The sequence below is a fragment of the Paramacrobiotus metropolitanus genome, unplaced genomic scaffold, assembly GCF_019649055.1.
Source record: "Paramacrobiotus metropolitanus isolate TYO unplaced genomic scaffold, Prichtersi_v1.0 Parri_scaffold0000271, whole genome shotgun sequence".
In the NCBI taxonomy this organism is placed as follows: domain Eukaryota; kingdom Metazoa; phylum Tardigrada; class Eutardigrada; order Parachela; family Macrobiotidae; genus Paramacrobiotus; species Paramacrobiotus metropolitanus.
The window spans coordinates 48,724-73,481 of record NW_026570491.1 but is presented as its reverse complement, the minus strand read 5'-3'; the positions used below and the strand labels follow the sequence as shown (position 1 = coordinate 73,481).

General features: G+C 46.5%; 4 protein-coding genes and 1 long non-coding RNA gene across 7 annotated transcripts; 4 read left to right on the top strand and 1 right to left on the bottom strand.

Moving 5' to 3' along the window:
* Nucleotides 1–2,223: 2,223 nt before the first annotated feature.
* LOC129601748 (uncharacterized) lies at nucleotides 2,224–3,081 on the bottom strand. The gene is made up of 3 exons (XR_008692278.1): nucleotides 2,947–3,081; nucleotides 2,812–2,862; nucleotides 2,224–2,416 (listed from the first exon to the last, which is right to left on the bottom strand). It is a non-coding gene; the product is annotated as an uncharacterized LOC129601748 (long non-coding RNA).
* Nucleotides 3,082–3,569: 488 nt separating this feature from the next.
* LOC129601737 (uncharacterized) lies at nucleotides 3,570–7,092 on the top strand. Its single transcript, XM_055500609.1, has 3 exons — nucleotides 3,570–4,496; nucleotides 5,441–6,208; nucleotides 6,642–7,092. The coding sequence occupies exons 1-3, from the start codon at nucleotides 3,888–3,890 to the stop codon at nucleotides 6,879–6,881; spliced, it is 1,617 nt and encodes a 538-aa protein (XP_055356584.1). The 5' UTR covers nucleotides 3,570–3,887; the 3' UTR covers nucleotides 6,882–7,092.
* A 1,064-nt stretch (nucleotides 7,093–8,156) lies between these two features.
* LOC129601738 (uncharacterized) lies at nucleotides 8,157–13,075 on the top strand. 2 transcript variants are annotated; one of them, XM_055500611.1, is made up of 5 exons: nucleotides 8,157–9,250; nucleotides 10,062–10,103; nucleotides 10,164–10,913; nucleotides 11,629–12,674; nucleotides 12,935–13,075. In XM_055500611.1, the coding sequence occupies exons 1-4, from the start codon at nucleotides 8,633–8,635 to the stop codon at nucleotides 11,779–11,781; spliced, it is 1,563 nt and encodes a 520-aa protein (XP_055356586.1). In that variant the 5' UTR covers nucleotides 8,157–8,632; the 3' UTR covers nucleotides 11,782–12,674; nucleotides 12,935–13,075. The 2 variants fall into 2 exon arrangements, with proteins under 2 accessions (XP_055356586.1, XP_055356587.1); XM_055500612.1 differs by lacking the exon at nucleotides 10,062–10,103.
* Nucleotides 12,784–17,481, top strand: LOC129601739 (uncharacterized). Its single transcript, XM_055500613.1, has 3 exons — nucleotides 12,784–13,508; nucleotides 15,495–16,235; nucleotides 16,835–17,481. Exons 1-3 carry the CDS (start codon nucleotides 12,921–12,923, stop codon nucleotides 17,003–17,005), a joined length of 1,500 nt encoding a protein of 499 aa, XP_055356588.1. The 5' UTR covers nucleotides 12,784–12,920; the 3' UTR covers nucleotides 17,006–17,481.
* A 1,795-nt stretch (nucleotides 17,482–19,276) lies between these two features.
* On the top strand, nucleotides 19,277–23,333 carry LOC129601740 (uncharacterized). 2 transcript variants are annotated; one of them, XM_055500615.1, is made up of 3 exons: nucleotides 19,277–20,036; nucleotides 21,555–22,277; nucleotides 22,632–23,333. In XM_055500615.1, exons 1-3 carry the CDS (start codon nucleotides 19,488–19,490, stop codon nucleotides 22,782–22,784), a joined length of 1,425 nt encoding a protein of 474 aa, XP_055356590.1. In that variant the 5' UTR covers nucleotides 19,277–19,487; the 3' UTR covers nucleotides 22,785–23,333. The 2 variants fall into 2 exon arrangements, with proteins under 2 accessions (XP_055356590.1, XP_055356589.1); XM_055500614.1 differs by having other exon boundaries at nucleotides 19,277–20,099.
* Nucleotides 23,334–24,758: the final 1,425 nt, after the last annotated feature.

The following is a 24,758-nucleotide window of genomic DNA, read 5'->3' as shown; positions in this document are numbered from 1 at the left end:
ACTAGCGGTGGTTGCGAACCACATTAATGCACGAGCGCGAGGGCCCATACCACTGCGAAATGGTACTGGGATTGTGGAATGGGAAAAGCGTGACGTACGATCTTCGTGGCGTAAGACAAATTTTAGGCTCTTGACGAAGGCTTAATTGCAGCACCTCGCGGTTCGCGCTCGGTGCAAATACGCGTAATTACACCAGCTGCGTACGTGCGTATGAAGTCACAAATTAATAAACTGTCTTTAGACGCTCTACGATAAGATTGCGCTTACAAACTGGCTGCGATGACATGGAAACATGCAGCTATCTTGACTAGCGAGTGTCTTTCGCAACCTTTACTTTGCATTGCTAAATTTGCGCAGTGGCTGCTGATTTAACGATACCTGTGCGACCATACCTGTGCGAAACGAAATACAAAACTGCGCTAATTTCCGGTTACTTACCATCTGGCAAACTATGGGCTAGACCTACTAGCTACTATCAGCTATCAGTTAAACAAAATTCTCCCAGCGTCTCAACTATACTAAACAATAAGGTATCGGTCATCGAAAAAAATAATATATTTCTGCGTGGTGCTGAGAATTTCAGCGAACTGGGCAGATTAAGGATTTTAAATTCCATGGAAACGGACGTAAAACGTCCGTTTCCATTGAATTTTAAATTATAAACTATCGATAAAAATCACTAGATATTTGCTTTTCTCTATATTTGCATAATATAGAAATACCTTAAATATTCAGTGGAGCAAATTTGCCTTTTTGCTGGACGCGAAGTGTAGTGGTAGCCGCTGCGAGCGCAGACCTGCGCTGGATACTTTCTGCTATATATATGCAATATATATATATATATATATATATATATATATATATATTATGATCATATTTATACGGGGCATTTATATACATATATATAGATATATAGATGTATTATATATATATATATATTTTATGATCATATTTATACGGGGCATTTATGTCTTTATGGTGTTATGCATTTATATGCATGAGTGTTTCTGACCGATGATCAAGTGGAAAGGTGAGGAAGGCAGGTCTCATCTGGCCTGCAGGAGCAGACGTTTGAGGTGTGCAGTGGTCAGGTTGGTGCACGTGTTCTTATATATATATAAATAGCTTTTCGGCTGTTCAGAATACTTATGCGAATATGGGCTTGTCACACCAGTATGCGTATGTGGTATATAAGTTTGTGCAACTGTGTGAAAACCGCACAGTTGCTGGCCAGGGACTCGGAAGTACAGCTGTTAGTGTGGAATAAAAGTTCGGTCTGATAGCAGATCACGACCACATCCGGGATCTGGCGGTCCATGCACGGCAACGAGAAACCCGGGATCCCTCCAACGCCATCAGTGTCCGGACGGGATACCTCCGGGAAGACGTCTCTTTCATGTTTGCAGTGTAAATAATCACCCCAGTATTGTGAAAATCGGAAAGCAATGAGTGCCAGCGTTGAGAGTTACATTGCCGGCAGTGACCTTTCCCAATCCCTTCGACCAAAATCAGCCGCTGACGTTAGAATTGGTGTGTTATTTGATCGCCCGGCAGTTTTCCTGACAAGCACCGGCTCCGGCCAGGTGTGCACCCAACCCGGCTACGCACTAGGGCTGCGCATCATGCAGCGCTTCTACATAACCAGTTACGACACGCGCCAGCAGCTGCTGTGGAAGTTCTTCCAGGTACGTGTGCAGTCATATAAAATTAATATTCCTCTAGGAATTTTGTAGTATGAGCGTTTTCGGTCAAAAAGAGCGTGGTATAGGGAGTCAGAGTTTTTGTCAGAGCCTGATTACGACTTTCATTTCTCTCAATAAGCCAGTTCTGACCATCTTTCCAACCAGTGTTTCGTGTACTGTGCAGTTGGGCAGTGACACAGTTAGGCTATCACGCCGCCAAGGACGCAACATTCTACCCCCCCAACGCGGCCAACCGCCGGGAGGTTGGCAACCGTCCAGCCAGGTACTCCGGATTACATAAGACGCCGGCACCGGCCTAGGTAAATTCACTGGCTAACCGCTATTGGCCGCAAAGGTCACCGTGGCTGTCTTGCAAGGGCCTTTCACACGCTGGACATCCAGCACATCTTCGATAACCCGTCTCCTTCGCCGTGCAGAGGAACCCGGAGGTGACCAACAATCTGCGGCTGGTGCTGCGTCAAATGGCCCACAGCGGGTAAGTATTAAACTTCCGGTTGAAGGACAACAGACTGGTAGCGGTGTGTGTAATGATGCAGGCGGATGGCGGGCGCGGACTTCAGCCAGGGCGGCCGCTACATGGAGGTGAACCAGGCGGCGCAGTGGCAGTTCGGGACGCATAACTTGCCGGAGATGATCCGCTTCTAGGATGGAAGATAAAGTGGCCGATACACCCTGCCTCGCCACAAACACCTGCCAGCTCACCCGGTCGTCCGCTGCGCAGTGACACATTTAAACGCGAAAAGCACAATATAATGCGCTGTGTATTGTGTACTAAAGCCGCATCCTGAACTTCTAAGAAGTTGTAGTACGTAAAGCAAGTTACAGTACAGTCCCTTCTCATGTTAATTGGGACAAATTCTTCATTTGATCGTAGGTAGTAGTAGGTACTTACTGAGTGGTGCTCGTTGGTGTGCACATAGCAAAATAAATGATACTTAAGTTACAGTACTTGGTTTGGCGGATGGGTAATATAATAATATGTAAACTACGAGTGTAATATTGTTAAGTGTTACGCTACAGCTCTGCGTAAATATCACTTTTTTGCGATCAGTGAAGCTAGTGTAACCTGCAAGTCATGCATTTATAATATCGATTGCGTTGTACGTACTTCTACGGTACACCTGATTAAGCTTGAGCACATCACTGGACGGCAGCGTCGCTAGAAAAAAATAAACAAAGTCTAATAAGAAAATGGTATAACATTAGCTGACAGGTTCATCCCATTCACCACAAAAGCACGTACAAACTATGCTTAGCCGCAAGTCGTGACCGGAGAAAGCGCGAAAACATATACAACCGCTGATCCATCAATTAAAAATGTGTAATAAATGATTAATAATACAATTAATTACTGCTTAACGAATACGTAAACGCTCAACTAATAAGTAATAAGTGCTAGCGCTAGCCATAGTGGCCGGCACTTTTAAGGTATCTTTTTTCTTCAAAAGCATAACAACAAATCAGGGATGCCAGACCTGCTATGACATCATTCCGATGATGTCAGATGCTTGTATAACTTAGCTTTGATGATTGCATAATTGTGTTTTGATTGCCTAATCTAATTAAACACCATGGCGGCGGTGTACTGTATTGCTGCCGCTGGCAACGATCGGCTGCGTGAACGCAAACACGTTCGCAATAGCTCGTACCGATATCGATTGTACTCTGTACGTTTGAGACTTTGAGTCAGTTGTAGAAGTAGTGCAGTAATACATAGCTCTGACTCACTCAACAGTCGACAGACTCGACACATCCATAATATGTCATCACAGCAAGTTTGCCAAGAGTTTGATCATGACTCACCAAATGCGATTTACAGTTAAGCTGCAACACCCAGTAGCCTACGCTGTGATCAATAATTTACCATCGTGCCTGGATATTTCTCGGGAATACCCTCTCGACTTTCTTGTGTATCAGTCGCGAAACTCGCGATATACTTTCTTTATTAAGCATCAGCCAGTTCGCATAACATTTCGCGTGCGCAGCTTTACACTGATTAAAGCATAAACTTTAAAAATTGAGAAAACCTCCCAAATCGTAGGAGTCACCCGTGATCTTATGGCGTACGTTAAGTGAACCCAAAACAGTCGCTGCATTACCCCGGACTACCGCTAGACTTATTATTTGCGATATTATACGTAAGTTGCTAAATTTGCCACAAACAAGGAAACATTTCTGGGAGCAATGTTTATTTACGGAGACGACGTGCATTCCGTGTACGCGTGGAACGCCGTGGACGTGTTGATCGATGGGCAGTTGGAACACGGCCTGGTGATCGACGTGGCGGAGACGGGACTGATCATCGACTTCCAATGCCCCGAACGGCGCGCGCAGCTAATAGAGTACGGGAACATGTATCACTGCTACGGGGATTCGGGGCGCCTGACGGCAGCCGCGCAAGTCCTGCTCCGCCGACTTCCGGACGGGGCCTGGATCTGGTATCCGGGAAAGGTCATCCCCGTTGACGGCTACCGCTACGATGATTTTGAACTGGTGGACGTGGAACGGCCCTACGGCACCGTCCGCGAGCTGGTTCCCCGGGAGCAAACCCGGCCACCACTGGATGATGACTGGAAGCGTAGGCGACTGGTGAAGAAGGGTGAATTTGTCAACCGCGCGTGTCCGCTGCCGGCCACACACGAGTTTAGGCTGATTAGCGAGTGCCAGATGCTGGGCCGAGTCTTCAATCGCGAAGCGGCTAAATTCTTCGGGGCATGGTTCAAAAGCGTGCACAACCAAGAATTATTGTATTTGCAGCATCCGTTTGGTAAACCTCTGACAGCCCCGATAATGGTAAGTAAGTGGCGCCCGTGAGCTATATGGTTTCGTGCAGAGCTGACACCGAAAATCATACGCCAACACGACCAACAAACTAAGCCAGATAAATGTACCGTAGATAAACTACCAATTAGTTCACAAGTTAGACTACAGAATAGTATTACCGAAAAAATGCACACTGTACATGTAAATACCCACGCTGCTATATTTATATAACATCTATATCGGATCTATATCTATATAGAATATAAATCCGTTTTCAAAATCTAAAAATTTTTTATAATTTTTGTTTTTGTTTGGCAAGAGCAGTGTTCTAACCAGACTTGTGAGTGCCTCGAGGCCAGTTTGTCTGCTAAATGCCAAATGGAATAAACTGATGTGGTGTACAGTCTGTAGTGGCTACGCGCCATATTAGCGCGCTGCAACCCACATGGTTGTGTTGACCTGTAGAGGACACATTTTATGTGGTACTGCGAGTATTTCATACTACGTAGGTATATACAGTGTGCATTGTGCACAGTCCCTTCTCATGTAAATTGGGACAAATTTTCATTTGATTATAATTGTTGAGCGAAGCTCGCTTTGTACATATTGAGAAATAAAATCACTACTAGTATTTCATTAATATTATTATGCAGTATCTTATAACGCGGGGCCGTATGGGCGCCACGCGTATCCTCGACAGCGAACAGCGGTGAACCCGGATGAGGCTTTATTGCCGAATCTAATGCGCACCGTGGCGCAGCAACACCAGACTAACGAGGAAGGATCCTGCAGCCAGTGCAACTGTACTGCAGATCCGTCAAAACAGCGCAGAAATGTGCGGGGTGGAAATCCCCAAAAACAGCGAATAGCTACTCAGGAGGGCGGAGCGTCCCGCCCTTACAATCTATCCGGCCAGAGTGGCACAATAAAGACCTATGGCAAGACGTGACAACTAATACTATTGGTTTTGGCAGAGAAACATCTGTGATAAAGCAGCGAAAAAGATTTGGCTGGTCACACACCCAGATTTGGCTGGCTACACACCCACGCAGAAGGCGGTTACTGAGCTCAGTAAACTGCGGCTGCCGCCTGTATTGTTGGTGGAAACCTTCCAGTCGCTGGGCTCCATCGGGCGGCTCCGTTGTCGGCGTGTCTGTCATCTGTGGAACACTCTTCTCATCACCAACGCCTACTTCCCCGATGTGCGCGTGTCCGGCCATTCCGCGGAATATCGCGGTGAGGAATTTGAAGCAAACGATTTGTACTGGGCAGTGGCAACTCTGCTAAAATGCCTCCATAGCGACACCAAACTGGCGGTATTCAGTAAGCTGTCGTTGTGTGACGCTCGCGGTCGGCAACTGTCCGCACCGATCCACCATATCCTCAAACCGGGACACCTGCCGGTGCTGGTGTTCCACGACTGCAAATTCGGCGGATGGATGGATCGTATCCCGAAGGTGATTAGCCAGACGGTCGATGTAGTCGTTCAGTGCGCCTGCGAGCGAGTGGTGTGGAAGCAGTGCCGCCTCCCTGGTAACGGTTTACAGGCGCTGGTGTCGCACCACTCACTCAACGTCCAGTCGCGTCAGCAGTTGGAGCAGCAGCTGTGGGATATGTTCGAAAGAAATCTGGTACTCGCGAGGCCGCTAGATCGACAGGCCGTTCAGGATTGGATCACGGCATCTATTCCGCGGGTACCGAACGGTCGGGGAGCTTCGGATGAGGTTAAATTGATTTTGAAGGTAAACCGGTATTATTAACGCTGACATTACTTCACGTCCGATTTATTACATACCTCTTTCTGTGCACAAGGCAGCTAATAATAGGTTTGTTTTCGGTTTGACCCATCGCAATCCAATAGTGCGATTACTATATCAAGAGTCAGTTTCACTGAAACAAAGCAGCATTTTCTACAGTACCAATAACAGAAGCGGCATTACCTCTTTGAAGAGCTGAAGAAGTATACAAGCAATCTGCATTAAAAACTTGTGGCTGCGAATTTCGCCTGTCTTGTAGCTAAATCCCCTTTCCGACCTGGTTAACCAGCTTCTTGGCTGATTTACCGAAACTAATAGTACTTGGTTATTCTGAAGGAAATCCCTCATGTATGTTTGCAGCTATGTGCCAGCAGGCAGTCAAGTGTTTAACTGTTTATAGTGGCGTTACCGTTTGCAGGCGCTGAACGAATACCAAAGTGCCGATCCTCGCGAGTCCACGCGTTACCGACAGCGGGAGTGGACGGCGTCCAATGTCATTTTTGTGGATGTCCGTCAGCTGACCACTCTGACGGTGGCCTTTGTGAATGAACACCGTCGGCCGGGATTTAGCAAATCTCTAGCAGCGAGTGCGACCGCTTACGCACTGACCACGCCTCGGAAAGACGCTACCGCGACAGCTCTATCAACGCAGGCTTAGCTCTGCGTTTTGTGCGCAATTTTTCTGCTTGTAGTGCGCGAAAATCTGCAAGAACGGGAACACTAGAATTCGAAAACCGAACGTAAAAACGTACGAATACCGTTTTTACACTGAAACAAATTTCTGTTGGTTTTGTAAGATTTCAAAATGAAATTCAAAAAATCATTATAGAATTTTGAAAAAGATGTACTCTGTAACATCATCTGAATGACCGATGCATCCTGAAGAGATCTCAGTTACAGGGAGATTTGAATTCCCATGCTACATTTCGATCCTAACATGTAACTCTTTTATTTACTTGGCGGTATACAAAATTCACACAATTGTTCTATCATAATAAAGATGTACTTATTCCACAGCCTCAATCGACAACAGAAATAGACGGTCTAATTATAGAGAACATCTCATCTAAATTAGCCGATGCTGGTGCTGTTCCCATGACGGAGGCCGCATTCCCGCGTTGAATTTCAATGCTGAACCGCTGGCGCAGATACTCAGTCGCCCGTATCTCGCTCGTTTCTTCGCATGTAATGGGTTAACCGCCGACATTTACATTAATATTAATAACATTAATAAAACAATAAATCGCATAACCTTTAATTAGTTAATGCTGGTGATGCAGCAGAAGCGGCCGAACACCGTAAATGCGGCAAGTGTGCTGACTTTCTTGATCAGTACATTTTCCAACCGGTTGCGCTAAAAACAATGGGCAGCTGCGGACCACTCACCATGGATTTTATTAACGATCGGCCAGACGCATAAGGGAGCAGACTGGAGAAACGCTTGCTAAGCATTTTCTGTTGCAACGGTTGAGCATTGAAATTCAGCGTGGTAATGCTGCTTGTGTATTAGGAACGGTCGAGAAGCAGCATCAGCTCGATGGTTTGTTTTTGATCTGCTAGTTACTTAGTGTTTCGTTTTGAGTCGGTTTGTGTTACTGTTCCTTCACTGCGTCATTGTACTTATACATCATAATATAAATACGAATAATAACTAATGATTTTTACTGTCCTGCCATAACTGTTTCGGGAAATAAAATGCCTAGTAATGATGCAGCACAGGCGCACGCATTGGGCTAGCACGAATAGTCAAACACGTCGAAATGCGATGCCAAAAGAGTATTTCTGCCGCTGGCAACGACGCTGGCGTGAACGCACCGAACTTTGCCATAGCTCGTACGTGCAAATTATTGATCGTCCGTATGACTTTTGAGTGCCAGTTGTAAGAGTGTCAGCATATGGCCGTAATGGCTCTGATTCACTCGGCAGTCGACAGACTCCACACACCCATTATTCTCATGTTTCGCAGTTTTTATTTCAAACCGAACGTGTACACTGTTTAAGAAACGGCTAAAGGAGCAAGAGCTCATTAAGCATTTCCGCTCTCTGCCTCTCTCTACGGTGTCCAAAACAGACGCGGCGCTGCCGCGTTGTATCTCAATAAACAGACGCTGCCGCAGAAATTCGTGTGAGCGTGATTCTCCAGAATGATTCCGTAAACGTCTTCCCAGTTCTTTTCCCGCATTCCCATATTCATTAGTTTTAAGTCATCATATCTGGTTTGTCAGGGGTCCCATCATGACTCACCAATGCCATTTACAGGAAGCAATTCCCCAATAACTTAAGCTTTGATCAATGATATAGCATCGTGCCTTGACATTCTCGGGAATATCGTTTCGGAACGTGTGTGTCAGTCGCGAAAATACGCAGGTTGCTAAATTACCCGCGTACAAAGAGGCATTTTTTACTGCCATGTTTATTTACGGCGACGACGTGCATTCCGTGTACGGGTGGAACGCCATGGACGTGCTGATCGACGGCGAGCTGCAGCACGGCCGCGTCATCAACGTGGAAGAGAATGGACTGATCATCGACTTCCAGTGCCCGGAACGGCGCGGACAGTTGATCGAGTATGAGAAGGTTAATCGCTGCTACGGGTATTCGGGGCGTCTGACGGCCGACGCGCAAGTACTGCTCCGCCGGCATCCCGACGGTGCCTGGATCTGGTATGCGGGACGTCTCCTCCCCGTTGACGACTACCGCTACGATGCTTTTGAATTCGTTGAGGTGCAGCGGCCCTACGGCACCGTCCGCGAGCTGGTCCCTCGTGCGCAAACCCGGCAACCGCTCGCGGACGTGGATGAAGACTTGAAGCGTCGGCATCGGATAGAGAAGGGTGAATTTATCATCCGCGCGTGTCCGCTGCCGGCCACACACCAGTTTAGGCTATTTAGCGAGTGCCAGATGCTGGGCAGAGTCTTCGATCGCGGACAGGCTGGTTGCATCGGGGCATGGTTCAAAGGCGTGCTCAACAACAAATTGTTGTATTTGCATCATCCGTTATGTGATCCTCTCCCAGCCGATATAGTGGTAAGTGGCGCCCGTGAACTACAGGGTTTCATGCAGAACTGCCACCGAAAAAAACATACGCCAACACGAGCAACAATTAGGCAAGTGTACTTCGGTAATCCCGTTTAATACAAGAAGCGCGTTCTTTTTATGTGTTTATTGCGCCCGTATTGGAAAATTCAGCACTCTGTTGTACTGAGTCTGTACTGACAGCCCCTCTCGGGTGCGGGCAACAGGACATAATTATAGCGTTTTAGTATTAACCCGCTTAAATCCCATTGTGTCGTGAGGCGTGAACCCAGACAACTGGGAATCTCAAGTTCGACACGCAACTTTTCAGAGTGGATAAGTCGCTTGAAAAACGACTCTGCGAACAGTTCGTTCCGAAGCATACGAACCCCAGGCGCCCGGTACACAATTTTTTGTTACGGTGGTGGGTTTCAAGAGAAAAACTGGGGGGTGGGAACGGGGCGCCCCAGTCTTCCTTTCAATTTCTTATGCTTAATGCTTTTTTTTTAAGTTTCGTGTTTTTAAATTTTTTTATTTTTTCTTGTCCTTTCTTACGTTTTTGTCCTCTTATGTCTTATGTTTTCTTTATTTGTTTCCTTTATTTAGTTTTTCCATCTTTTTCTTATTTAGACATGTCACGGTTTTAGATTGTCTTAGCTTTCTTATACAAAGGAGGAGTTTCTAAGGACAGTACAAAAGGACGGACTAATTGCAACTTAAAGCATTTGTTCAACAAAGTAATGGGAAGGGAAGCAAGCTGTTTGGCTGTGGTTCTCTTAAGACTTACTACCTAACCTTGTTAAATCCAAACATTTTTTTATAGATTTTATTTTTGTTTTGTTCAAGCAGTGCGCTGACCAGACTTGTGAGTGTCTCAAGAGTTTGTCTGCTCAATGGGATAAACTAATAATACTGAACTTGGCAGGAGAACATCTGTGATAAAGCAAGGAAAAAGATTTGTCTGGCCGCCCACCCACTCTGGCCGAACCGGGTTCCTGAATCCAGTAAATTGCGGTTGCCGCCTGTGTTGTTGGTAGAAATCTTCCAGTCGCTGGACTCCATCGGACGCGTCCGTTGTCGCCGCGTCTGTCATCTGTGGAACGCCCTTCTCACCACACACGCCCACTTCGCCGATGTACGCGTCTCCGGCAATTCCGTGGAATACCGTGTTGAGGAATTTCGAGCGGACAATTTGTACTGGGTGGCGGCGGGCCTGCTAAAATGCCTGCGCAACGACACCAAACGGGCGGTAGTAAGTCAACTGTGGCTGCATGACCCTAGCGGTCGGCAACTGTCCGCGCCGATCAACCATATCCTCAAACCGGGACGCCTGCCGGTGCTGGTGTTCCACGAGTGCAAGTTCGGCGGTTGGATGGATCCTATCCAGAAGGTAATCACCCAGACGGTTGATCAAGTCATACAGTGTGCCTGCGAGCGAGTGGTGGTGAAGCAGTGCCGCTTCCCTGAGAACAGTTTGAAGGCGCTGGTATCGCACCACTCCTTCAACGTCCAGTCGCGCCACCAGATGGAGCGGCAGCTGTGGGATGTGTTCGAAAGGAATCTGGTACTCAAAAAGGCGCTGGATCGACAGGCCGTTCTGGATTGGATCGTCGAATCTATTCCCCGGGTACCGAAGGGTCAGGTACCTTCGGATGAGGTTAAACTGATTCTGCAGGTAAACAGGTGTTATTATCCATGTCCGCTGCCAGCGAGGGGCATGTACAGATATTATTAACGCTTGCATTATTTGCACCGACCGCGAAGCGCGAGGTGCTGCAATAAGTCTTCGTCAAGAGCATAAAATTTGTCTGAAGCCACGAAGAGCGTACGTCACGCTTTTCCATTTCCACAATCCCAATACCATTTCCCATTGGTGTTGGCGCTCGCGCTCGTGCAAAAATGTGGTTCGGAACCACCGCTAGTTTTATCTTCAATCAAGGAAAATGGCCGGTACATGGTGTACATACATGTACAAAAATGGTATACATATTCATGATACTCTAAAACTTTCGCTTTCGCGCACTCCGAATCACGTTTTTGTCATACTTTACTTGATGTCATACTAAGGCTAAATGATTTGTATACATTGATCGGAAAACCGTTTGCGCGCCCAACATCCGGTTGCCGAGATATGGCAAATTCAAGTGGACGAAAAGTTGAAATGCATTGTCGTATACCCAAAGTCTGTTATTACCCGATCTTCTTGAAAGTTTATAAGTCAAAAGTAAACCAGTTTCAGGTTCATAGCACTTTCCCATATATTTAAAATAAATTTTAAAATTTTTGAAATTCATTTTAAAATCGAAAAAAATGCCAGGGAGTCAACATAGACTAGTGCTCGACGTATACGTACGTATTAAATTGTTTACGGTGGCCGTTACCGTTTACAGGCGCTGAATGAATACCAGAGTGCCGATCCTCGCGAATCCACGCGCTACCACCAGCGGGAGTGGACGGCGTCTGATGTCATTTTTGTGGATGTCCGTCAGCTGACCACTCTGACGGTGGCCTTCTTAAATGAACACCGTCAGGCGGCAATTTAGCTAGCTACTCAGCTGCGAACGCTCGCGTTTTTGTTAAGCACTGCGCACGACCCAGAAAGACGCTAGCCCGCGCAAATTTGGATCAGCCACATCGTGCGCAATTTTGTCTGTTGTGTGTTATAACAGAGGCAGCCGGCTGTCCGTGGTGATCTCAGCGAAGGAGGGCGGTCAGATGAAGTCCTGTCTGTTGAGGAAATTCCGAAAAATGGCGATGGAGCGGAATCGAGCCGCTGGCTACCGAGTGTGATCCACGAAGCACAGTCACTGTGCCATCGCCGCTGTTGGCGAAGATCAAGATATTTATGCTTGAGCTGGAGCCAACCAGGTAGGCGGCGGATGGGCGGCTGCTGTGTGTACACTGGATTCTCCTCTTACAGTGTCGAGCGATTCGGAGCGAATATCTGCAAGCATGAGAACACTAAGTTATCCCGCCATGGCGGATGACACAGGATTGTGTGCCATCATTAGTTTCGGCGGGTATCCCACTACCGCCAAAGGGAGTGGACGACGTCCCATACCGCCAATGTAAATGCCGGTCAGCTGGCTACACTGCCGGTGGCAGTGTTGAGCAAATACTTTCGGTGGGCCCATTAGATGCCCTGAACATAAAATCTCCAGTTTTTTTTTGTAGCTGCTGATAAGCCGTATACACAACTGCTGATAAATTTAAAATATGTAATAAAGAAATTGGTAACAATTGTCACTAACGAAGTAAAGTGGGAAATTACAGCAGTAAAGTGTGAAAATCACCAATTACGGAACATGCTGCCGGTGTCGGTTGTATTTATAGCCGGATCATCCAGATGTATGTGTCGTGTATGCGGTATGTGCGCCATCCACACGCCGGCAACATTTATTTTCGCTTGATCTGTATGGCAAATCGAACCGTTTAAGTAAGTACGATTGGATGATTCACTCAGCAGTCAACTAATAGTCAACACAGTCGTTAGTCATCGCATAGTTGGATTGTTTTGGTTTTATCATTTATGTGGTTACAATTTTGTGCGTCGTTTCTCCATGATTTTCCTATCATTTCATAGTGCAACATCATCCAGTGTATTTTGGCACCCGGGGCACAACCTTCTCGTCTGTGCCACTCGTAGAAGAAACTTGTAAAACCTTTTTCACTGCAGCTTAAGATGTTAATTTACAGGGACGATGTAATTGAGTGGAACGCCGTGGATGTCTTGATCGACTGCCAGTTGCATTACGGTCGGGTGATCAACGTGGCGGAGACGGGATTGGTCATTGACTTCCAGTGCCCGGAACGCCGTTCGCAGCTGGTGGCGTACGGGAGCATTTTCCGCTGCGACAAGTACTTGGGGCGGCCAACGACGCACGCCCAGGTGCTTCTGCGGCGTCATCCCGCCGGCGCCTGGATCTGGTATCCCGGGAGGGTGGTCCCCGTTGACAGCTACTGCTATGATGATTTTGAATTGGTGGAGGTGCAGCGGCCATACGGCACCGTCACCGAGTTCCTCCCATGGCAGCAAGTCCGCTCTCCAACCTCGAGGGAGGAGGATATGCGGCTGGTGGAGAAGGGCGATTTTGTCATACGGTCGTGTCCGGTGCCGGGTGCCTTTGTGCCCAGCGAAGGTCCGATGTTGAGTGAAGCCTTCAACCGGGAAATGGCTCGTCGCAATGGGGCATTGTTCACAGGCGTGCTTAATCAGGAGCTGTTATATCTCTATCGTCAGACTAGCAATCCAATACCAGTCGGACTGGTGGTAAGTAACGGCCACGCACTAGACATCTGGCCGCAAAGTAAATTGTGTTTCTCGATTCCGCCAGTCGTAATCATAGATGCTTCACTACGCAACCTTTTCTACATGGTGCAGAACCTGCACCTGCGTACGCTATCGCAGTCAACAAATTACTCAAGAAAGGCGAAAGATGTACCTATATATAAAATACAGAAACAGCCTCGGCTTCGCCTCCGCGTTTCTTGTGGTCCATGGCCATTTCATTTGAATTTGAATGAATATTTATTAAAATAACATCTATATTTCGTCGAAACATGATCGGTACATGCAATAGGGCAAACACGAATTCTTAACAAAAATCAGTTCATGATCTCTCAACCTCGAAAGCATTCCCTTTAGCTGTACATACAGATACATAATTTTTACAATGTCCCCTACTCGAAAAGTACGCCGAAATATCGGTTCATAAGGTATGAAATTCGAAACAGTGATAGTGCACAGGATCACTAGTTTGGTGACTGGTCACTTCACTGGCTCTTTTCACTGGAAAGTGGTGTGTGCCCGGTGCATGGTGTATGTCCGTTCAGTAGTGGTAGCTTGATTACCTACTCGCTTACCTAACCGGTTCTGTTCGCCGGACAGTAGTTGCAGGCACTGGTAGCTCGGTCATTCGTTCCCTAACGGGCTTTGCACACTGAACGGTAGTGACAGTTTGGTCACTCGCTCACTTACCGGGTTCTGTGCACGGACGGTAGTGCTAGCTCAGTAAATCGTTCCCTAACGGGTTTTGTACACTGGACAGTAGTGATGGCTCTATCACTCGTTTACCTAACGGGCTCTGTGCACTGGACAGTAGTGGTAGCTCGGTCACTCGTTCACCTAACGCGTTTTCTGCGCCGGGCAGCAGTGGTAGCTCGGTCACCCGCTCACCTAACGGACTTTCTGCGACGGACAGCAATGGTAGCTCGGTCACCCGCTCACCTAACGGACTTTCTGCGACGGACAGCAGTGGTAGCTCAGTCACTCGTTCGCCGAACGGCTTTCTGCGCCGGACAGCAGTGGTAGCTCGGTCACCCGGTTACCTACGGGGCTCTGTGCACGGACGGTAGTGGTAGCTCGGTCACCCGCTCACCCACCGGGTTTTTTGCATCGGACAGTAATGACAGCTCGGTCAACCGCTCACATACCGGTAGCTATCCATTGTGGTAGTTCGGCCACTGACTGGCTTAGCGGGTTGTTTTAACTAGAATATTCGTGGTATTTTGGTCCCTCGCTAGACTAACGGTTTTGTGCACTGAACAGTGGGCGGTAGTTCGGTGTATCACTGATTGAACAGACAATCACAGTAGTGACAGTGTAGCGATAGCTGCTCGGCCGGCACTTGGTTAGAAATTGTCCTCGATGACAACGTTAAATATGTAGTCGTTCTTGTTGTAATAATAGCGGTCGGCTAATTATATTCATTGTGATATTGGATAATTTATTAGTGGAAAATACTTTCATTTTTAACTATATTTTAGTTGGTTTACGTGGCAACATTGCCTGGTTGAAAATACCACGATGATAATTATTATTATAATAATTTAATTACATTTGGTTAAAGTAGTCAAAACTCTTTCGCTTTGGCGTTCGAAGCGGGAGAGGTTTTGAGAGAAATGAATACTATCTGGCCGGGTTTTCGACTACGGGCTTTCAGAATATAATATTGGTTTTGGTCAGTCTTTTCTGGTTTGCCGGCTCTGGTGTATCCCATTCGTGGCAATATAGATCTGAATCCGGATATGGGGGTCATCCATATGGTATTTAAGCATAAGATTTTGAATCTGAATGAATGTATGTGAACGCATAGACCCGTAGCGTTCTCATTCTCTGTAAGGCTGTGTATAAGCCACAGTCCACACCCCTTGTTTTCACCTCTGAACCAAAAATTAGAAAATGGACTGCAGTACAACGCATGTATTTCTGCTAATGCGTTTATCGCAGATGGTAAAATAATTGTGGTTCTGGCAGGAGAGCGTCTGCATTAACGCAGCCAAAATGAACAATAAAGCTAGCACACCCGATACGACGGCGCTTCCTCCCTGCAGCAATCTAGGACTTCCGCCGGTGCTGTTGGTGGAGATCTTCCAGTCGCTGGACTCCATCGAGCGCATCCGTTGTCGACGTGTGTGTGCAGTATGGAACACTCTTCTCACCACGCAAGCCTACTTCCCTGATGTGCGTGTATCCAGCGATTCGGCGGATTACGGTGCTGGGAAATTCCCCGGCGACGAGGTGTATTGGGTGGCGGCGTGTTTGCTCAAATGCCTCAGCAGCGCCACTCGACGGGTGATGGTGAGCCAACTGCAGCTGTATGACGCTCGGCAACTGTCCGCGCCGATCCACCGTATCCTAAAACCTGGGCGCCTGCCGGTGCTGGTCTTCCACGACTGCGACGTCGGCGGACGGACGGATCGTATTCAGGAGGTGATCACACGCACGGTTGATTTGGTTGCGCAGTGTGCCTGCGACAGAGTGGTGTGGAAAAACTGTCGCCTCGCCGATGACAATTTGACAGCGCTCGTGTCGTACCACTCCATGGACGCCCAGTCGCGACAGGGAATGGAAGTGCAGCTGTGGGAAGTGTTCGAAAGAAATTTGCTACTCAAAAAGCCGTTGGATCGGCAGGCCGTTGAAAACTGGATAATCGACTGTATTCCGGGTGTATACAGTAGTGACGGTCTTTCAGAAGAGGGTAGAATGATTTTGAAGGTAATAAGGAATGTTTTTTTCTCGTCGGTTGCTGTGTGCATGTAAAGTATACCTGCACCAGAGGTTGCCTATTTCTGCTTTTTCCATATCCCATCCATTTCCTATTTTCTTACAGTTTTTACCACCCATCTCCGTTCCATAATTCTGCACGTATTAGTTTTCACGTCGTATTTTTCTGCGGGTTTATGATTAATGTGGGTCAGTGTTAGATCGACTCTTGTTTCTAAACAACAGTTGTACTCTGCTCGCTATCTTAAAATAATTCCTTGTATTTTTTTCTTTATTTTTGATTAAAAGTACCGCAGAGAAAAAGCTGAGAAAGCATTTTTTTTGTGACGAAAATCAAAAAGGAAAAGAATTCCCTGAATTTCCTTCTTTTGAAATGCTCCTCTCCGAGGTTTTCGTGAAACAAAAACTGATATTCCGTTAGACAGAAAAGTGATTTTCACTGGAGTACAGGTTATTCTAAAAGGAAATCGGTAATATACGTAAGGAACTGTGCTCCTTGAAGGTGCCTAATATGAGCCTCCAAGGCAGTCAGATTACTGCTCGTGTTTTAACACTGACCAGTGAGTCAGTGACCACGTTTCCGTTTGCAGGCGTTGAACGAGTACCAGAGTGCCGATCCCCGTCAGTCCACGCGTTACCGCCAGCGGGCGTGGACGCCGTTCAATATTGTCGATGTGGATGTCCGCCAGCTGACCACACTGACAGTGACCTTCATTAATGAACACCTCCACCCGGCGCCATCAAAACCGAGGGTTCTGTAAGCATGCCCCGGGATGGCGCCGCCTAAAGGGCGACAATGATGCTGCACAAACGTAAATTTTACAGTCTGATCATCCATAGTTTCATCACTCTCGTGCATAGTTTCGTCTCTATGATGGTAACACTCCATTAAAGATGGCGCAGTTACACAACTAAATGGATACGGTGTACTAAATAGAGTGTGAACAGTCCCTTCTCATGTTAATTGGGAGAAATTCTTTATCTGATTGTATAATAATTGTAACAACAGCCTATCTGGCTGCTGTTCTAAACTTCTAGTGGGGTGACGATCGGTCTTTACCACGATTATGCGGCTGCTAGGATGAAAGGTGGCACGAACGGCAACGATGCTGGCCGGGGACGCTCTTACTGATGTGACACAATTACACAGGTGGCTCCGATTGGGATGACGCTGGTTCATCCCAAGCGGTCAAACACAACAACGTAACTCAAGGCATGTTTAATGACAAGGCGTTCAAGAAACGGAGCAATGTTGTAAGCAAGGGTTCGAGAAAGAAGCACAAGTTGACCAAGCAGATGCAAGCTGTAGCAAGCTGAGCACAAGACTGAATTCTACCTAGAAATCCATGAGAAAGAAAAGCCGGTAAAGTGGACACAAAATTCATAACGCGATGAGACGATGAATCATAACTAGGTGGTCTTATCGTTCGTACAAATAGTATCGCTTCAATATCCTGAGTACTCAGTGAGTAGTGCTCGTTAATCACGATTCACGGTTAATGCGCATATTGAAAAATAAATGTTATAATTGAATAGAATTAGAAAAATTCTAATGTTTACTAAAATTGAACCTTAGATCAACCACAGAAGTTAGGTCGGTATATCGGAATGTTTTTATCTTCAGACTTTTGATTTTAAGTGCAACGGCAACATTAAGATGGAGTTTCGGTTAAACAAAACAGCCTTTCGACTGTGCGGATAAGTAAACAGCCTTCTCGACAGAAGCAGCAACTACCTCAATAAATTGCTAAAGAAATCATTTTGTTTGAATTCTTGCAGCTTCGAATCTTACCGGTTTATTCTAAAAGCCTCTTCAATTCCGATCAACATCACCTATAGCACGGCTAGTACACGTTAAATTTTTTCGGGCATGTGTTTTTACTTGTATACAATAGTATACACATTACACAGTATCCCACAGTATCCTTTGCGTATCCTTCATGTATCCACCAAATTTTCTACTTTGTTTTAGTTACTGCAGTATCCCACCTTAATCTCTGCAGTACTTATTCTTAATGTGCAACCCAAATATAAGTGTTATCCGGATATACTCGACGGATGCAGTAAGGATATGTCAAGATACGTTGGAGTACTGCAGTTACTGATGACCAACAAGCCTGCAGATGATACGACAGGAAACCGGCGGAAAACGAGTCCCGGAATTTGTTCGCCAGCGGATCAGCATCGAAATCCAACGAGAAAATGCAGCATCGATCATCTTAGGGACCGCGCCGATAGGGGTTAGGCCGCCCCTGTCGATTGATGCTTAATGTGATCGCTTCCGAAGTTATTGTGAAAGTGATATTACTGACATGCGAAGGCTTCATGAAGGATACGTAAAGGATACGGTGGGATACTGTGGTTTGCAAAGGTGATGCGCATCCAAACATACTTAGTGTGTTTTCTGCACCTATTGCAGATATTGTTAAGTCATTCTTTTTAACTGGCGTATCCTCCATGTATCCCGTTACTGCGCTTTCTTAATTTTCTTAGGTTTTTTAACGGGGTTCTTGTTGAATACGTACGTATTGGATACTGCAGAGATACAGAGGTAAACGGCAACAATCAAACAGAAGTGAAAAAATTGTAAGGATACATGAGGGATACGTAACGGATACCGTGGGATGCGCGGGAAACCGTGGATACAAGAAAAAAAACATGCCTCTAAAGTTTTAACGTGTTACGAAGTCGTCCATACTGTATCTATAGATATCTACACGACTGTCTTATTTTTAATTGGCGGTATACCAAAAGTCACACAATTTTTCTATCATAATAAAGATGTACTAATTCCTGAGGCTCAGCCGACAACTGAAATAGACGGCCTGATTACTATACAGAACATCTCATCAGATGAGATGTTCTGTTACTAGATTCTAAACTAGCCTCTGTTCTACACGACTGGCCGGGGTAAAAATTAGTATGAGAGAGTACAGTGCATGGCGCCCGCCAGGAGCGATAGCTACGTTAATAATCAGCCCGATGGTGTCGCATGGTTTTGATAAGTACGTAACTTTTGATTGGAAATTTTGCAACCAGCAACAATCAACATTTCTTCATCTTCACATCGTTTTCTTTTTGACTTATTAATATTGTGTGAATATTTCCCCCTTCAGAATTTCGCTGGTATCCTCGGCTAGCGTGAACTTAATTTGTGCCAGTCATGAGAGCGAGTTGGTAGACTGCAAGAAACAGTTATTCACGGGGTCTGTCAGTCTGTTAGGCAGTGTTAGGCTGTTAGCAATGTTATTTTACGGAGGCCCTCAGCATTCCGTGTGCGCATGGAACGCCGTGGATGTGCTGATTGACGGCCAGCTGCAGCACGGCCGCGTCATCAACGTGGCCGAGAAGGGACTGATCATTGATTTTGAATGTCCGTCACGGCGCTCACAATTAGTCAAATACGGGAATACGAGAATGTTCCGCTGCCACAAGCAGTATGAGCGCCCGATAGAATTCGCGCAGGTTCTGTTGCGCCGTCATCCTGACGGCGCCTGGATCTGGTACTGGGGAAAGATCGTCCCCGTGGACAGCTACTCCTCGGCCGATTTTGAATATCTTGACGTGGAGCGACCGTACGGCACCGTCCGCGAACTGGTCCCTAGGGAGCAGATTCGCTCGCCACTTAGCTGCGCAATCGAAGCCCAGCTGCGCGTGAAGGCGGGGGATTTCGTTGTGCGCTCGTCTCCGCTGCCCTTCGCCTATCGGTCCTTGTCCAACGATTGGCATTTACTTGGGCAGGCCGTCCATGGCGAATTAGCTCGACGCCACGGATTGCTGTTTACAGGGGTGGTAAGCGAGGAGATTTGCTATTTGCAGCATCAGACTGGCACCCCGCTGACCCGCCAGCATGTGGTAGGTGCTAGGTAGTAGGTACTGTAGATAGTGCCAGACGATGCAAATTTACACTGTACAAGCTTATCCCATAGTTTCTATCGCATCCACACAGCGACAAATACAAATTCACGAGTTACCCCAAACTCCATACTACGGCGCGCCACCCCACACTCGTTCCCAATGATCCGGTCTACATGCATGGACCAGCATGGCTGATGCAATTATGCAAGCCAGATATCGATCGGCCATTCAAAGAAATAAAATCACTAACTTTTATTCTTTATAATTAATCTATAAAACATTAATTTTTCTCCTTTATAACGCGGGATCGTATGGGCAGCACGCGTATCCTCGACAGAACGACCCGGAAACATCGACTTTATTGGCGATGTTGCCGCCGCACCAACAACCACCAACTGAGAAAAGCGGAATCTGCAGGCAGTGCAACTGTGTTGTAGATCTGTCAAAATAGCGAGAAAATGTACGGGGTGGGAATCCTCAAACAACGAAAAGCAAGTCAGGTGGAAGGAGAGTCTCGCCCTGACACCTTTATAATTAATCTGTAAAATACCAGTAATAACCCTGGATACTGAAATTTGCGAATTTGCCATTGTGGTAGAATTAGTGCGCTACCAAGCTTTCATACCGCAGATTTGGCACTAAATCCATGCATCGTTATCTTTACGTTAGAAATTGCGGGCGAACTCGCTAGATACATACGACTTCGTACACGTTAAATTTTTCGAGGCATGTTTGGTTGCTTGTATCCACAGTATCCCGCCGTGTCCCACGGTATCCTCTGTGTATCCCTAATGTATCTTTTAACTTCTTTTCGACTGTTGCAGTATCCCTCCGTATCTCTGCAGTATCCTCTATGTATCTCACATGAACCCCGTTAAAAAACCTAAGAAACTTAAGCAAAAAAAAATAAAAGAAAATGTCGCGCTACATGGATTATACGCAGAAGATACTGCGGGGATACTGTGAGTGTGGGATACGCTAGTTAAAAAGAATGACTACATACTTGCAACAATATTAATTTTGCAGTACATTGCAAAATACATAATAAGTATGTTTGGATGCGTATCATCTTTGAAACCACAGTATCCCACCGTATCCCACAGTATCCTTCATGTATCCCGATGAATACAGTTTTAAGGGTGATCACTCATCAGTAACTGCAGTATCCCAACGTATCTTAACGTGTCCTTACTGTATCCGTCGAGTATCCGGATAACTGCACAAAGGAAACTGCAAGATACGGTCGGATACTGCAGTGATTAAAAAACGTAGAAAATCTGGAGGATAGACGAAGATTACGCAGAGGATAATGTGGAATACGCCATGATACTGTGGATACAAGGAAAATCTCATACCCGAAAAAATTTAACGTGTACTTACCATGCCACAGGTGTAGATCAGACTCGCACAACTTAACATGGAATCCCGTAAAATGTTTGTTGGTTCCGGCAGAACACCATGTGCAGATCCAGTACATTCTATACGACGCAAAACGAGGCGGGCAAGTCACAGCCACCTCTCGAGGAGGTCGTTAAAATGCGGTTGCCGCCTGTGCTGTTAGTGAAGATCTTCCAGTCGCTGGATTCCATCGGGCGCGTCCGCTGTCGGCGTGTTTGTCAGGTGTGGAACACTCTTCTCACCACCGAAGCCCATTTCCCCGATGTACGTGTGTGCGGCAATCACGCAGAGTACAGGGATTTTCCCCGGGACGGGATGTACTGGGTGGCGGCGTGCCTGTTAAAATGCCTGAGCAGCGCCACCAAGTTGGCTGTGATGAGCAAGCTGGTGATGTATGACGGCCGGCACTTGCCTGCAACACTCAACCACATTCTGGCACCGGGACGCCTGCCGGTGCTGGTGTTCCACGACTGCGATCTCGGCTCCACTTTGTCCTTTTTCAAAAGGGTAGCAGTCCGGACGGCTGATTTGATCGTGCAGTGTTCGTGTGACCGAGTGGTGTGGAAGAAATGCCGGGTTCCAGAGGAGAGTTTCGTGGCATTTGTGGCACAGGAATCCATCGGCGTCCAGTCGCATCACCAGATGGAAGCAGAGCTGTGGGATGTGTTTGAGCGGAATCTGTTCTGCAGGCAGTTATGCGAGCGGCAGACCCTTCAGGACTGGATCACAGAAACGTTCCGCAATCCTGCAGCTAATTATCGACAGCTGATTTTGAAGGTGAGTCAGTTGTTTCTTGAGTGTTAGGAGTACAGCCCGCATTGCTAAAAATAATAGCAATCTGACATCCTAAAAATAAATTCCGAAATTTTGATCGGGAGTGCGCGAAACGCAGAAAGTACGAATTTTCCCGTATGTATATGAAATGGGTATCTTGTACCGGGTCACTTCTTTGCAGTGGACAGGGCTTACGATTGAAACTTTGCAAGATATCTTTATGGCTGAAAGTCTGAAGCAGTCTGGCGATTAAGTAATCAAACAAAATACAGCCACGAATTTCGGGAGGATCATTCCATCAGAGTAGACCATCATAAAAGCACGTACAAATTAAGCTCAGTACTATTTTCCTCGTAGGTGCTGAACGAATACCAGAGCGCTGATCCGCGTGAGTCTACGCACTACCGCCAGCGAGAGTGGACGGCCGCCAATATCGCCGATCTGGATGCTGGACGACTGACCGCGGTGACCGTTGCCGTTTTGAGCAAATACTTTCGGTGGGCCCGTTAAGTGCCCAAACTGTTAAACTTTCCAGTTTTTCCTCAAAGCGACACCTTAGCTTTTAACCATACAGCAACGTAAACGTCTTTAGTGCTGCCTAAAGTTGCCATGATTTTGTATGTACAGCGGTTTGTAATAAAATATTTTAAAAAGATGTTCCTGATGTTTTGACTGATCACAAGCCTCAAAGGAAAAAAAACCGTTAATAATTTAATCACATACTGCAAGCGTTAGGCATCTGCTAAGTTCGGGCGCTATAAAGTGGACAGGGTCACAAGGATATGGCCGGTTGACACTCGATCGACTCTCTACGGCGGGCTTAAGTGGAGGATGTCCGATTTGTTCTGTCTGGATGTTGGTCGGCTGAGCCCACTGACGAGGGAAGTTCTGTACCAGTTATACTGTTGGGCCCAGTAGGTGCGCGAAAAGATGTGTGGCTATCAGGTTTTATTGTTTAACTGAAGGCGTTTCCCCAGCATTGTTAAGCTACTGTCGAGATTTAACGCCGGAACGCTGTGTCGCTTCTTGGGTCCCTGTAAAAATTAACTAACGGCTGACGTGGACTTGTGGAGTATAAACATGTGCGTTTTGCGTTTAAGAATTAGGCATCTCTGCCTTAATTTCTTTTTTTATTAAATCTATTCTAAATGTCGTTGTTTTTGTTTTGTGAAACGGATACTAAAAGTGATCTGAGCGTTTATTAACACAATACTGTTGCTTACTGGGGATGTTGCCGAAGCTTGTGTTCTTTCTTTTACGTGAACTTTTACTGGTGCAACCTGATTCTGTAAGGAGCACCCTGCGACCTAGCGCAAATTTCACCTGATTGTCGTAAACGTTCATTACTCAATCTAAGTTCTAAAAAAAACTTCAAGTTTTTGTGTATCATTTTTGTGTTTTTGTGTATCATTTTTGTGTATCATCAAGTTCTAAAAAAAACTTCAAGTTTTTGTGTATCATTTCAAGAGGTGCGAGCAGGAAGAGAAAAAAATAACAAATACATGAAGACGAAAAGGCTGCCAGTCGTTAACGTTAGTGTTACCAGTTTTCAGAAATGAAAAGAAATCTGCGTGAAGTAGCCCGTACACCTTTTCGGCACTGGACGGTTTTGTTTGATGTTCAGAGAAATCTGTCGCTGCCGGTTGAATTGCTGCTGGACGCTTTCCTCCCAGGGCACTGCATCGCACGCATCCGCTGTCAGCGTGTCTGCTCACCGTGGATTCTAATGTGGACCAGTAATCTCACGACCAACGCCTTTCGCATGCACACGGGTACCGCCAGCCGCTGATCTGCTTGGTGGTGTGTCTGCTGAGTCAGTCGTTTAATTCGTACGACTATCACGGAACAAGTGCAAACTTAGTACTAGAAAAGTTTATAACAGAAACACTCCCTCATTGACATCCTGATCGGGAATTGTCTGCTAAAATGCCTGAGCTGCCTTTATACCGGATGGCGCCATGCTTAGCAGAATCTCGCAGATTCTCGCCAACTGCTCGATGCAAAAAAAATTATACCAATTAAATGCAAGTACTGCCAGGAGCGACGGCTGCCTGGACAAAGCAGCTGTCGAACGACGGCTGCCTGCATCACCGCAAGGCCGCATCTAGCATCACCGCATCGTTCGATTTTCGAATGTCAAGTGACACGTCACTCAAGTGCATCTGTCTTTGATAACATCAGTTTTGGTTTATTGACAATTTGCTCACAATTCCGCTCCTGAGTTTGATATCCGAGTATCATCTTTATCACAGTTTTTCCAAAGTTTCATTGCACTCTCGGTTGTCTGTTACTGTGATCTGAGCCATTCGAGGCTGCGCGGTGTGAAACTGCAACACTCCAGTGTCTCTCGGTAACTGTCAGCAATGCTATTCTCCGGAGATCCTCGTTATTCGGCTCAGGCGTGGAACGCCGTGAATGTCTTGATCGACGGCCAACCGCATCACGGCCTGGTCATCAACGTGGCCGAGACGGGGCTTATTATTG

Coding starts and splice junctions, on each gene's coding strand:
- LOC129601739 (XM_055500613.1), top strand. CDS start 12,921: ATGTTAATTTACAGGGACGATGTAATTGAGTGGAACGCCGTGGATGTC. Junction 13,509..15,494: donor CAATACCAGTCGGACTGGTG/GTAAGTAACGGC, acceptor TGGTTCTGGCAG/GAGAGCGTCTGCATTAACGC. Junction 16,236..16,834: donor AGGGTAGAATGATTTTGAAG/GTAATAAGGAAT, acceptor TTCCGTTTGCAG/GCGTTGAACGAGTACCAGAG.
- LOC129601738 (XM_055500611.1), top strand. CDS start 8,633: ATGTTTATTTACGGCGACGACGTGCATTCCGTGTACGGGTGGAACGCC. Junction 10,104..10,163: donor GCAGTGCGCTGACCAGACTT/GTGAGTGTCTCA, acceptor TGAACTTGGCAG/GAGAACATCTGTGATAAAGC. Junction 10,914..11,628: donor AGGTTAAACTGATTCTGCAG/GTAAACAGGTGT, acceptor TACCGTTTACAG/GCGCTGAATGAATACCAGAG.
- LOC129601740 (XM_055500614.1), top strand. CDS start 19,488: ATGTTATTTTACGGAGGCCCTCAGCATTCCGTGTGCGCATGGAACGCC. Junction 20,100..21,554: donor CGCTGACCCGCCAGCATGTG/GTAGGTGCTAGG, acceptor TGGTTCCGGCAG/AACACCATGTGCAGATCCAG. Junction 22,278..22,631: donor ATCGACAGCTGATTTTGAAG/GTGAGTCAGTTG, acceptor TTTTCCTCGTAG/GTGCTGAACGAATACCAGAG.
- LOC129601737 (XM_055500609.1), top strand. CDS start 3,888: ATGTTTATTTACGGAGACGACGTGCATTCCGTGTACGCGTGGAACGCC. Junction 4,497..5,440: donor CTCTGACAGCCCCGATAATG/GTAAGTAAGTGG, acceptor TGGTTTTGGCAG/AGAAACATCTGTGATAAAGC. Junction 6,209..6,641: donor AGGTTAAATTGATTTTGAAG/GTAAACCGGTAT, acceptor TACCGTTTGCAG/GCGCTGAACGAATACCAAAG.